At 38.2% G+C, this 13,575-nt stretch overlaps 2 protein-coding genes across 4 annotated transcripts; one reads left to right on the top strand and one right to left on the bottom strand.

Annotated features, from left to right (window-relative positions):
* Nucleotides 1–376: 376 nt before the first annotated feature.
* On the top strand, nt 377–7,553 carry LOC111802444. 2 transcript variants are annotated; one of them, XM_023686811.1, is made up of 13 exons: nt 377–1,133; nt 1,822–1,921; nt 2,117–2,456; nt 3,103–3,215; nt 3,608–3,703; nt 3,957–4,050; nt 4,151–4,255; nt 4,364–4,971; nt 5,753–6,018; nt 6,294–6,441; nt 6,691–6,788; nt 6,872–6,953; nt 7,183–7,553. In XM_023686811.1, the coding sequence occupies exons 1-13, from the start codon at nt 610–612 to the stop codon at nt 7,264–7,266; spliced, it is 2,658 nt and encodes an 885-aa protein (XP_023542579.1). In that variant the 5' UTR covers nt 377–609; the 3' UTR covers nt 7,267–7,553. The 2 variants fall into 2 exon arrangements, with proteins under 2 accessions (XP_023542579.1, XP_023542580.1); XM_023686812.1 differs by having other exon boundaries at nt 4,382–4,971.
* Nucleotides 7,554–10,014: 2,461 nt separating this feature from the next.
* On the bottom strand, nt 10,015–12,499 carry LOC111802591. 2 transcript variants are annotated; one of them, XM_023687016.1, is made up of 4 exons: nt 12,359–12,499; nt 12,102–12,216; nt 11,320–11,519; nt 10,015–10,440 (listed from the first exon to the last, which is right to left on the bottom strand). In XM_023687016.1, exons 2-4 carry the CDS (start codon nt 12,186–12,188, stop codon nt 10,185–10,187), a joined length of 543 nt encoding a protein of 180 aa, XP_023542784.1. In that variant the 5' UTR covers nt 12,189–12,216; nt 12,359–12,499; the 3' UTR covers nt 10,015–10,184. The 2 variants fall into 2 exon arrangements, with proteins under 2 accessions (XP_023542784.1, XP_023542785.1); XM_023687017.1 differs by having other exon boundaries at nt 12,102–12,242.
* Between the last annotated feature and the right edge of the window lie 1,076 nt (nt 12,500–13,575).

Genomic DNA, 13,575 nt, shown 5'->3' on the forward strand with positions numbered 1-13,575 from the left:
TTTTATCGATATACTACACAATTTTAAGATAACAGTTATTTATTTATTTATTTATTTATTATTATTATTTTGTTGATAAACTTAATCTTTCTCGTTTGTAAAATTTAAAATTTAGTCCTTATGATTTTAAAAATTAGAAATATGATCCTATAATTGGATAAAATATTCATTATATTCAATAATATATACTATTTTTTAAAAATATTTTTATCAAATTATAAAAATTAATTATGTTATATATTTCGAAAAATTATCCGACAAAATTCGTAATTAAAAAAAAAAAAAAAAACATAGCAGCAAAACATACAAGGTAGTTTGGAAGAGGAAATTACGATATTAGCCTTATCTCACGCCAATTGAATCCAAAAATCAAAACCCTGAACCAAACAAATTCTTCATTCATACTGAAAGATTTCTGAGAGCAGGTCTTCGATTCTTCTCACTCTTCCACCAACTCCGTCGGATTTTTTTTGCTCCGACGATCCTCCCGATTTCAGAACTCCGGTTTCCCTCTAATCGCCCTCAAAGCCCTTTGCTTTTCTTCAATGTTACGCTCCAGAGCTGGAAGATAAGCTAAGCAGCTAGCTAATTGTCGCCTGGGATCCAGCGATGATCGTCAGGACGTACGGCCGTCGGAATCGTGGTCTTCCGAGGTCTTTTTCCGACTCCTCTAGTAACGCCATTCACGATTCCTTCGGTGATTCTCTATCTCAGGAAAGTTCTCAGGACCCGCTATTTGGCATCGCTTTCTCGTCACAGGACTCCTCCACTAAATGGTCCACTTACGATTCTGAGCCCTACGGTACAAATTCCTCCCAGGGTTCGTTTTCAGCGAAACCTGTACGGTCCTCTTTGGACGATTCACTCAACAGAGGCAACAAGAAGTCCAAGAAAGTCAAGATTGATAAAAGGGAACTTGAGATTCTTCAGTGTTCTCAGCCGGCGATTCCTTCTACATCGACTTTGATGGAAGCCCAGGAGTTTGGGGAGATGATGGAGCACATGGATGAGGTGAATTTCGCTTTGGATGGGCTTAGGAAGGGTCAGCAAGTTCGGATCAGACGGGCAAGTTTGGTATCTTTGTTATCAATTTGCTCTACTGCACAGCAGCGGCGGCTTCTACGGACTCATGGGTATGTAAAGTTGTTATGCACTTTTGTTTACTCATACTTTATAGGTTAGGATTGAAGCCTGGAATGCAGGAAACTCTTCAATTCTGTAATTTGTTTGCTAATGCTCGAGTCATGCAAGGTTTTTCTCCTTCATTAGAAACGCTTTTTGTTCCTCATCCCTTCCCCAAATTGTTCTTTAGAAATCTCTTATGATCATGAATTCTGTTGATTTAATGAGAATTACAGGAGTTAGTAGTGAAAGAAAAGGTTAGTGTGTCCTTAAATTTTAATTTTACTGGTAATATATCAAAACTGCGGGGAAACATCTGTTTAGGACCGTTGTAGTGTTCCTTTTGCTTTCTCGACTATGCTGGGCACGACATTGGCTCGAGATCTACCAAAATTTCTCACATGGTTATTCCCCCAACTCATAATGTTGGATTTATAAACGAAAGTTCTTAGATTGGGCAAGGAAACAAACCTTTCATTGGAAATTTCAATGGAAAAGTGAAGAAGAAAAACTAGAGGACTTGACAGACCCCTCCATTTGAGACGCCTGCAGGCACCTCGAGTGCTCTACATTCCGCGTGGCCTTTCTGATGGCCACACAGATTGTACTTCTGGTTTCTTTATTTTATGTTTTATGTCACTGTATTTTCTAGTGCTAGATGTTGCCAATTTGTATCTGAAATCAGGCATATTCTTTTAGGATGGCGAGGACCATAATTGATGCTGTTTTAGGTCTTAGCTTCGACGACTCAGCCAGCAATCTAGCTGCTGCAACTCTCTTTTACATTTTGACCGGTGATGTAAGTGATCCTGCTCTTTAACATATTATGTTCTTATTAACAATTGATATCGACGATCTATGGTTTTTAAGATTATTGTTCCGTTCGCTGAACTGTAATCAATAATGTTTACTTCTTTTGTGTTAAGCTCTCGAATCACAGACATGTTTTCTGATAATGATAAGGCTCTGAAAGTATTTCATTTCATGATCTCAGGGTCAAGATGATCACCTTCTGGAATCACCAAATTGTGTTAGTTTTTTAATTAAATTGTTGAAACCAATTCTCTCTATGGCTACTGAAGTGAAAGCACCAAGAATTGGCCATAAGCTTTTAGCACTTCGAATGGATTCTGATGCCTTACAAAGTACAACAAAAACATTGGACTCCAGTTCTTCTGCAATTTTTTCAAAAGTTGAAGAAATTCTTGTAAGTTGCAAGGAGATAAAATCAAGATGCATAGACACCAGCACAACTGATAGACCAGAATTGTGTCCAAAATGGATTGCATTACTCGCTATAGAGAAAGCTTGCTTGACTACCATTTCCCTTGAAGGTATCTATCTATCTATCTATCTATCTATCTATCTATCTATCTATCTATCTAGCTATCTATCTATCTATCTATCTATATATATGAAGTGAATAAGTCATTAACCACAATGAATGAAGCCTCCTGATCCGGGCTTGATCAGCGAGCTTGAATATATAGATGCTCAACAATTGTTCAGATACCATTTTTGGATTTCTATCCTGCTAACATTTGAAGAGTTTCTTTTTAGACGTTCGACTATGAATGCTCTGTTCGCTAAAAGTTCTTTCTATCCGTAACATCATGCCTTTTTTAAAGATCACGGGGATTGGGTTATTGACAATTTTCTATGTAGTTTCTGTATATGATCTAATTACTAATTTTATATGATCAACTCACTTTCTTTGAGGGTAACTAATTTCTCGTTTCTTTGAAAAAGTTATGGATTTGAATCTACGGCTTGAATGTCATTATCTTGCTAGAGTTACTGCAGATGGTTTAAATAGTTCACTATCGTTCTTGGTGTCGTAGCTAACTTCACAACCATACATTCTTTCTTTTTGGTTTTTTATTTTACTTCGTATGTTAGCCATGATGTTTCACATGTCTGAACTATGCCAATACAGTGTTCTATATGCTAATTCTTGTGAATCTTCTGTCATCTTCTCAGAAGCATCTGGTGCTATAAGAAAAACTGGAGGCGACTTCAAGGAAAAATTGCGAGAGCTAGGAGGACTTGACGCCGTCTTTGAGGTTGCCAAGGATTGCCATTCAAATATGGAGGTGTGAGCTTGTATGTTTTTTGGGATCTCATTACTGTTTCATTATACAAATCTGCAGTAGCTACAATGTGGGGAGGGAAATTTAGGGAAGGATCCATGCCAGTTCTTTGTTTGGGAGGGTGGGGATGAAAATTCTTAGTTGCAGTTTATGTGACGATGAGATTTGGATTGGTGTCCCTTTTATTAGGCTCTTTTTTGAATGCCTTGTATATTCTCACAATCATATTTAGACAAATCAATAGGTATTCATCCCATTCCCTTTCCATAACATTGAATATAGGGGTTTTCCTTTCTAACCATTTTAGATCAAATACTTGTGGTGTATGAGAAAGATCGTCTTTTGGACGCACTTTATTTTTGGATTGTGTAAAACATGTTTCGCTGTCTACACAGGATGCAAGACATGAAAACTCTCTGCAGAGCTTGGTGCTACTTTTGAAGTGCTTAAAGATAATGGAAAATGCAACGTTCCTTAGTAAAGATAATCAGGTATGCAGAAATTAACCAAATTCTCGGTTCTTCGGTGTGATATCCCACATTGGTTGGGGAGGAGAACGAAACACCCTTTATAAGGGTGTGGAAACCTTTCCCCCTAGCAGACGCATTTTAAAACCTTGAGGGGAAGGCCGAAAGGGAAAGTCCAAAGAGGACAATATCTGCTAGCGGTGGGCTTGGACTTGGACTTGGACTGTTACATTAGGACTTCGTTTGAATTCTTTTTTCTAATTCATGTTAATGACAGAGTCATTTGCTTGGAATTAAAAGAAACTTGGAGCGACAGGGAACACCACAATCTTTCACGGAAATCATGTTAAATATCATCAAGATTCTTTCGGGTAACTAATTACATGGCGGTTTTCTTTTCAGTCTCATCCAATATGCTTTTTTTTTTTTTTCCATAGCTGTGTTATATCGATCGATGACATTTACTTGTAGGTCTGTATTTACGCAAAAGTTCTCCTGCTGGTTTAAATAACGAGAAGTCGGCTCATCTCCTTGATGGGTCCTGTAATACGTCCAAAGTGTTCGCGGAGGCAGATGGTGAATATCATGGTTTTCCAATTTGAACATGCTGTTTTTATATATCATAGCGCAATATCTCTTTCGAGATGCAGCATCTCATATTCCATCGCGGTAATTTCCATGTAGTTTCTCTTACATTTGCAGCAAACAGAAAGATAACTCTATCAAGCAGTAATTCAAAGACATGGTGCAACGCCAAGAGTACTACGTCTGACACGAGCTCCATTATATCCCAGAACATGAGGAGTGCCACGACTCGGTTAGACAATTCTCTAACAACTTCTGGAACTACCAGGACTTCGTTGATGAACACCAGTTTCTTCAAGATGAGTCAGAGATCTTCCACATCTGGTTCATCCAGCGTAACATCAAGAAGCGCCGATACTGGAGCTACTCCTTTGAATAATCAACCTGAGGGGAAAATTAATCATTTTGATTTCACTGAAGGTTGTGAGCTTGCCCTTTCAGAGGACCAGGATCCGTTTGCTTTTGACGAGGGTGATCTTAAACCCTCGAAATGGGAGTTACTTTCAAAGAAAGAAAGAAAATCTCGGGCTAAAAAAGCGGTGGTCAAATTTAGAGATCTCGAAAATGGACGTAATTCTCAGGTGATGACACGTGAGAAAGAATCAATTGGCGGAGAAAGTCATCACTTCAATGAAAGTTCGTGCTTAACGCCCTTTAGTGAAGAGAGGTTCAGTCTAGTAGCTGACTGCCTTCTTACTTCTATCAAGGTTTTCTAATATTATTTGTACTTTTCTATAGCATGGTTTACGCATTCATACAAATTGAGGTTTTTAATGTTAAAGTTCACGGTAATTATTGAGTCGAATACCTTCTTTTTGGATGCCTAGTGATTACTGTAACGGCTCAAGCCCACTGCTAGCAGATATTATCCTCTTTGGGCTTTCTTTTTCGGGCTTCCCCTTAAGGCTTTAAAATGCGTCTGCTAGGGAAAGGTTTCCACACCCTTATAAAGGGTGTTTTGTTCTCCTCCCCAACCAACGTGGGATTCTCACAATCCACCCCCCTTTGGGGCCCAGCATCCTTGCTGGCACTCATTCCTTGCTGGGACTTCCACCAAATCCACTCCCCTTCGAGGCCTAGTGTTCTTACTGGCACACTGCCTCGTGTCTACCGCCCTTCGGGGAACTAGTCTCCTCGCTGGCACATCGCCCGGTGTCTGGCTTTGATACCATTTGTAACGGCCCAAGCCCACTGCTAGCATATATTGTCCTCTTTGGGCTTTCCCTTTCGGGAGCACGTCTGCTAGGGAAAAGCCTCCACACCCTTATAAAGGGTGTTTTGTTCTCCACCCCAACCAACGTGGGATTCTCACAATTACTTCCTATGCCAATTGAAATTTACAATTCGTAGTGGCCATGATTTGTCCTTCCTGGAGTATGATCTGCCTCAGTTTTAAATTTATGAAAGATTTTCTACTCCCATGGATTTGGATAACATATAACTAGTTACTCTGTACACATTCTAACTATACTGTCCTCTCTTTTGCAGGTTTTGATGAACTTGACCAATGATAATTATGATGGCTGTCAACAAATTGCTTCCTGTGGAGGAATGGAAACTATGTGTTCACTGATTGCCAACCATTTTCCTTCATTCTGTTCCACTTCATCCACCTTAAATGACTTAAAAGTGCATACATCATATCTCAAATTTGAGCCTCCGAACGACAATCACCTAACCGATCAAGAGCTTGATTTTCTTGTTGCGATTTTGGGCCTGCTTGTGAACTTGGTGGAGAAGGATGGTCATAACAGGTTCGTGTTGCTTCAGTTTTTAATACATTCATTGGGCTTTCCATCTATTATCCTCTTCATCGATTCATGTGTTTTTCGAAGTTTATTGTACATTACTATTCAGTAGGACGATAACGGTTCCTCCCATCATAAGCACTTGTATTGCATTACTTGAATGCTCCTGAATTAAGCATCTGGAAAAATGAAAAGAAAAAAAAATGATTGCTTGCTAATGCGTTTGGTTGTTTAACTTAACGTTCACATATCGTCTAATATAACTAATATAACCATCGCAGGTCACGGCTTGCTTCGGCTAGCGTTTTGATACCCAGCAGGCATGGACTAGAACAGGGTTATAGCAATGTTATTCCACTTATATGTTCCATCTTTCTGGCTAATCAAGAAGCAAGCGACGGAGTCGGAGACGGGCAGTCTTTGCCATGGGTCAGTACTTTTTAATTAGTCCTCTTTTATCTTTTTTGTTAATGGGCTGGTTAATATTTTTTGGTTAGTTTAGATTTGTGTAATTATGGCTATGTGGGTAGGATTAGACTGTAGTTCTTTGAGATAAAAAACCGTGAGGCTGACGGTAATACGTAACGGGCCAAAGCGGATGATATTTGTTAGCAGTAGGCTCATGTACCAATCACGAATGGTAATGGTTTTGGATTGACATGTGATATCATTGAGCAGAATGAGGAGGTAGCTCTTCTTGAAGGTGAAAAGGAAGCGGAAAAAATGATTGTTGAGGCTTATTCAGCGCTACTTCTAGCATTTCTTTCAACTGAAAGGTTAGTGCCTTTCTCTTAACCTTAGAACTGAATAAACTTCTCTTGAGGAACTTGTTCATGGATTTTTGTTCTTGTTTTCATAGCCATGGCATACGCGATGCAATCGTCGACTGTCTTCCAGAACACAAACTATCAATTCTCGTGCCAGTTTTGGAGCGATTCGTGGTATGTACATATTCATTCGACTTGCCATTCCTAACGAACACGCATGAATCTAGCATTAAATGAAAACATGAAATACTCCCAAGATGGATGATGGGTTTTTCTGGGAATGATTATTTGATTGCATATTCATGGCTATCTGTTCGATCTAACACGATGCATAAACTGTGTGAAATGACTGAAAATTCTTGTGTAGATAATATCATTTCTTGTTCTTGTTCTTGTTCTTCAGGCGTTTCATTTGACATTGAACATGATTTCCCCGGAGACACATAAAGCCGTAACCGAAGTGATTGAATCATGTAGAAATTCCTGAGAATTGAATCATGGAGATTCTGTAAATTCTTAACCTCTGTAGGATTTCTTATCCTTAATTCATACCCCACAGAAATAGAGAAAGCAAGCGGCAACATACGGACGAACCCAGAGGGGGCTGATCACTCATGTTGTTTTCTTTCTTGTTTAAAATTTTCAGAGTTCTCTCTTTCTCTATCCGTTTTGTGTTCTTATTTTTTTTAATTTTTTGGTAGCTTTTTTTCTTCCTTGTATACAGAAAAAACTATAGTGAATGAAATCATTATTCGTTTTCGAGTTCGTAATTTATAACCCGTCTCTTTGTTCTTCCATATCTGTGTATTGAGTTTAGCTGCTCTTCGGCTTTTGAGAACAGGTGCTCTCGATTGTTCCAGAGAAAAGGATCATGGCGCATCAGAACCGTGACATCCAGGTCAAGCTGAGTAAAGTCAAACTGAGGTAGGTCGATCATCGCTCATCCCTCGTGTTCGGAAGAGAGGACTGATTTTAGTTTGAGCTCATCATCGTTTGATGATTCATAACCCTTTCTTCTACCGATGAATTTAATTAAAATAGCATCATAAAATATTTTTTTAGTTAATTAATTATTGGAAATGAGATATACAATTATGTAAATAAAAAAAATGTTAAACAAAATTTCTCTAATATGAGCATACTCTTAATAACAATAATTTGAACTTATTAGAAAAATGAGATGCTTCTTTGTTAATTTAATTTTTTTTTAATGATTTTTTAAATAAATTTTCTAAAGACTAAATTTGGGATATTTTACATTAACGTTGAGCTAGTGGTTCTTTTAAGTCATCACCTAATGTCAAAGGAGGATGCTTCACAAAAGTGCCGAGACCAGCATCTACTCAGGAAGAGAGCATAAGGCTGGACGTAGACGACACAATGAATGAAGTTGCAACATGACTAGAGAAGTTTCAACGTAGCGTTTGCCACATGAAGGTGGCTAGTTGAGAAGTTTGCCGCATGAAAGTAACCAGTTGAGAAGTTGGCTGAAGTGTAGTGTCAATATAAGAAGTAACAAGCATCTAAGTCTTGATTCCAAAAAGAGATGTGGCTCTTATGAGAGAATGTTAGGTTATGAATCTCTATGCAACTCAGAGAATGTGACAATTTGAGCTATGATGGCAAGTGCGCTCCCCTAGCTAAGATGATGAATGTTGATGCTAGTTTTTTTCATGGTTTGTATGGTGAGTCTCGGGCTGAGTCCAAAAAGTGGGTGAAGTTACGTCCATGGAAGGATAGCCCACAACCATTGGGCAACTTGTTTTTTGTCGTGCTTATATTGCAAGTCTTGGAGACTGAGAGAAGGTTCGACAGTGGGATAACCCATAAGTTGTGCACAAGTTTATGTTTTCATTCTGAAAGCACGAACCAATCAACGGATAAAGCGAACAACCAATTTGATATTCGAGTCATCATTCGGGACGATGCTGAGATTAAGTGGGGGAGAATGTCACAATCAACGATACGACTGTGCCTCGAGAAAGTCATCGAGGACGATGACTAGGTTAAGTGGGGCAGAGCTCCACAACCTTACTAAGAGAAAGTAGGTTGTGACCCCCACACACAAAAACAGACAAGGGGCGACCTTCAACTAGCCCCCATCCAGCTATGTGAGAGCCAAGATTGAGAAGTGTCATGATGCAACCGAAGAGGATGATGCATCATCTAACACACTAAGAGTGTGCATTGAAGCTAAGCCGAGACATATGCAAGGTTTGAGAGAATGAGGCGACACAAGTGTCGAAGACAAGCTCGAAGATGGCTAGGTAGGGCCCTGAGTCATAACCTCATAAGTTAGGTTTCAATATGATTTTTGGCATGTGGCTTTGCATCTAAGTCTCTCTTTGTATGAAAGATGAAAGCTCACCAAATTTGGTGTCAATCGGATACTTGATGGACTACGCACGGGGCCGTATGTCCGCTTGCCAAGTCGTCTACTCAAGAAGGATTGAACATATCATAGAATGTACTATATGGGGAGGCATGATGTCAGCTCTCATCACCCCTGGGCCCTGTGGCACATGTGTGTGTAACAGTGAGGGCAAGCGGTCCAAGACAAGTGTCTTGGGCGACTTCCTTTGAAATGGATTTTTCAAGGATAGTACTGAACGACACGAGTGTGTCGGTATTGCGCCTCAGCCCATGTGTTGGAGTTTGGATTATGCACCCGCTATCCAAAATGTATGCCATAAATGGTTTAGCATGGACATGGGAGAGTCTAATGCCCTAGCGAACCTAAATGGATGTCCCGCTGATATGATTGACACATGGGTAAATTCCCCACGGATGTGTCCAAGCAAGCTAAGATAGCCAAGTTGTCCTGAGACATGGGATGACATCACGATGCATGGGTCGTGTTGTTGGAAACTGAGATGATGATGAGATGCGACGTTGTTGTGTCACAAACGATTGAACATGTACGCACGCACAAGCGGCGTGTGAGACCGAACAAGTTTGGATTCCACACAAGTGATGTTTGGCTGGTGAAGACAAACCTCACAATAGTTACACTCAAAATGACATTTTCCTCCGACAACTTTGAATGCAAGCTTCCATGATCGGTAAACGTTTTCGTCGACAAATATCATTGAAGTTCAAGGTTCAACCTAATATGCAATATGAGATACTGAGACGGGGATTGCCACGCTCACGCTCACGCTCACGATGGTAGTAAGAGTAAAAAAGATAGACAAGGGCTAGCTCAAATACTAAAGAAACATAGTGACACAGCATATAACACAAACCACAACATGAAATCTTCACTCAACTATAAAATGATCATATTTGTACATCTGAGTTCAACAAGTAATCTATCTCTCTCAGTTGTTCATTTTTCATATCAACAAGTCAAACATACTTACCAAAATCCTATAAATCCCAAATTGTAAAGAAGCTCCTAGCCTTCTATATGCTTGCCATTCTAATGCCAGTGTCCTTAGCAAAGGAGGACGTCTGGTTATGAGCCTTGGAAAAGCTAATATAGAACAGCTCTGATGCTACACATGTGAAGACGATAAAAGCAGCCCCAGCCCCGAATACTCCTCTCCTCAGCATCTTGCACGAAATTCGCTCGTTCATTATAGAACTCACATACTTGGTATGGTACGCATTTCGAACCGAAGCAGCCAACAGACAGATCTCAGCAATGAGAAAACATACCCTGAAATGTCCATGCAATGCAACCAACCAAACATAAAGTTCAGAGTTTGACTTTGATATTCAGAAATTGAAAACAAACAAATGTCTTGTCTAGCTCAAATTCAACAAGTAATAGACCAGCTTCATGTTTTTCTGTACATTCTAACATGTTTAATGATCTTGAGTGTCATAAAGTAAGCATTTCAAACCAGAGTATAATGATTTTGACCATTTACGAACACATTGAAGAGCCATTAAGGAAATATCATAACATGAGGGAAGGTTGCAAAATCCTCCAAGGGAATGAATTCGTAGTTACTGTGAATTGACGTGGTATATTCATATCATAACATATGAATAGTAAGAACTAGCATTCGTATGGAGACTCGAATTCACAGGGAAGAAAATTTATGGATGGAATCAAATATGCAGTATTTATAGATAAAAGTATACTAATAATGTCGAATCGGGATCAACTAGGACAGAAATAAAGTATCGGGTCAAACTCTTTTTTGATGTCAAGGTAATAATTATGAATATTCATCGACTCCCGAAAAAGGATAGAAGAATGGGACCTATTATGAAACATACAATCCAGTACACGATTTTGCAAAGCCAAGCACAACAAAACTNGGGAAGAAAATTTATGGATGGAATCAAATATGCAGTATTTATAGATAAAAGTATACTAATAATGTCGAATCGGGATCAACTAGGACAGAAATAAAGTATCGGGTCAAACTCTTTTTTGATGTCAAGGTAATAATTATGAATATTCATCGACTCCCGAAAAAGGATAGAAGAATGGGACCTATTATGAAACATACAATCCAGTACACGATTTTGCAAAGCCAAGCACAACAAAACTAGTAAAATGTGAAGGTTAAGCAATCATATGTACCAGCAAGTGATGAAAAGGGTAATTGCCCAAGCCCTCGAACCGCTCGGTCGCAAAGCTTTCCCACAGCATAAGCATCGACTTGCCACCATAACGATCACTTGGGTGGCAAACAGGACCAGAAGTGAACCCACACCTAAGCCAGTTGCAATATCAGAGTCATAGGCACAGAATTTAGAATTGCCTGATTGAACCACCGTGGCCTGCCAAAGGAGGTAAGATACACATATCATACTCATTCTCCACTCCTGTCTTCACTTCCAAATAATATTATGATCAAGTCATGAGCCCTAACCTAATATCATTATGCTCAACTCGTCTCACAATCAGAAACCATGGTGGTTTAAACTCCTAACACAAAAAAATGATTCTTGAGGCTTAGATTACTGCAGGCCACAGGGTGCAAAATATACTAATGACCAGATTTGCTTCCACTTTGATAAGTAATAATCCGTTCCATCTCATATCAAGCACAATTATTAGCTAAAATCTGTCTCTCCATTATATTTCATTTCAAGTTCATTATATTTCATTTGATTCTGAAGATTTGAAGAAGTTCAAAATTTGTAGCTAATAAACAACTCATGACCTAAACCAATCAATAGAGAGTTCCTATACAAAAGCCACCAATTTAAAAATTATCCCAGAAGTCATCAGCCAATTGAGCATAATCCAAAACGAAAATCACTAAGCGTTTCAAAATTCCAATCGCAGTTATCATAAAAATAAGATTCATCGAAGAATAAAAGATTAATAGATTGTTCCAACAAATACATAAAACTTACAGTGGTTCTTCTTTGCTCTGCAGCAACAGCAAGCGCAAAAGCAACCAAATCAAGGACAAACACCACAACCACAACCAGCATACCCATGTCTCAACGATCCGACAATCTAAAAAACCTTACAAACAGAACAAATTCCTGAAACTACAACGAGAAATCCAAGAACGAAAACAACAAGAAAAACTTGGTAATCGTCGAACAAACTGAAATCCAAACTCAAAATTCAAAGAAAATAGAAGAAAAACAACTTAAAAACTTACTGGATTTCACTTAAAGATTGGTTTATAAGGAGAACGAATGGGAAAATCAAAGGGCCGTGAGCTCTGCAATAACTCTGTTTTCTGTTCGCCTTTTCTTCAAGCGCGGGTAGAAGAAAGGAAAGTGAATGGCATTTCTTCGAGCCGCTTATTTTTTATTATTTAATTTTTATAATTTCTTATTTTTGCCTTTTCGAACGAAAGGAAGGTTCGTTATGTTTTAGTCGCGTGTTTGACACGGCTTCGAAAGATCGTCAATTCAGTTGACAAATGGTGGGGGCGTGAAATGAACGTAAAGAAAAATCGCGTGGGCTTTTCTTTGGCGTTAAGGAATTGATTCTGAGCCGTCGATTCGGATCATTCGGAAATCAATGCACGTGATTGCACAACACAATTTATGTGATCCTTAATTGGATAGAAAAAAGTTATTCGACTTCCAATTTTACAGTTTAATTTTTTCTTAATAATTAATACTCATTAAATATTTTTAAATATACTAAATTAATAAAAATATTCATAAATTTTATATTTTATCCCAAAAATATATTTCCAACTTTTAAAAATTTAAATAATATTCTAAAAAAAAATTTATACACGACCATTAATATGTAGAAAGGGTCGAGACCATTAAAGTTGATGGAGTTGGATTTCTTATTATATGCTATAATTGTTTTTAGCTTATAACATTGTTTTCTTTTAAATTGTTTTCAACATATTTTCTCGCTCGAGTTTTTCAAAACATTTCTCTCAAATGTGATTCGAGGCTCGAGCACACACCGACGTTGTCCACAAATTCTAAATTTTTCACGGCTTACTTGTTCGTTGGGTTAGAATAAGTATCGTCCAATCGCTATCCCGCTACTACAAGAGTGCGATTGTGCGATTGTGACAAGTGGTAGAGTTTATAAGTGAGTGGGTAACGCATAACAGTGGGCCGAAAATCACATAAAATTCTCGGAATCTCATACCCATGAGGAGAAAGGTAATTATTTGCTGTTGGGAATCTTCACTTTGCATCTAAACTTAATAGCTATAGAACAATATGATCCATATCTCTCTATATTTGGGGTCCCATTTTGTATGCAAATCTTATTAAATTAGGTTTTTGTTCCCTTCTCCTTATCAATCATTATATATATATATATATATATATATATATATATATATATATATATATATATATATATATATATATATATATATATATATATATATATATA

Source organism: Cucurbita pepo, chromosome LG09 (genome assembly GCF_002806865.2).
Source record: "Cucurbita pepo subsp. pepo cultivar mu-cu-16 chromosome LG09, ASM280686v2, whole genome shotgun sequence".
In the NCBI taxonomy this organism is placed as follows: Eukaryota; Viridiplantae; Streptophyta; class Magnoliopsida; order Cucurbitales; family Cucurbitaceae; genus Cucurbita; species Cucurbita pepo.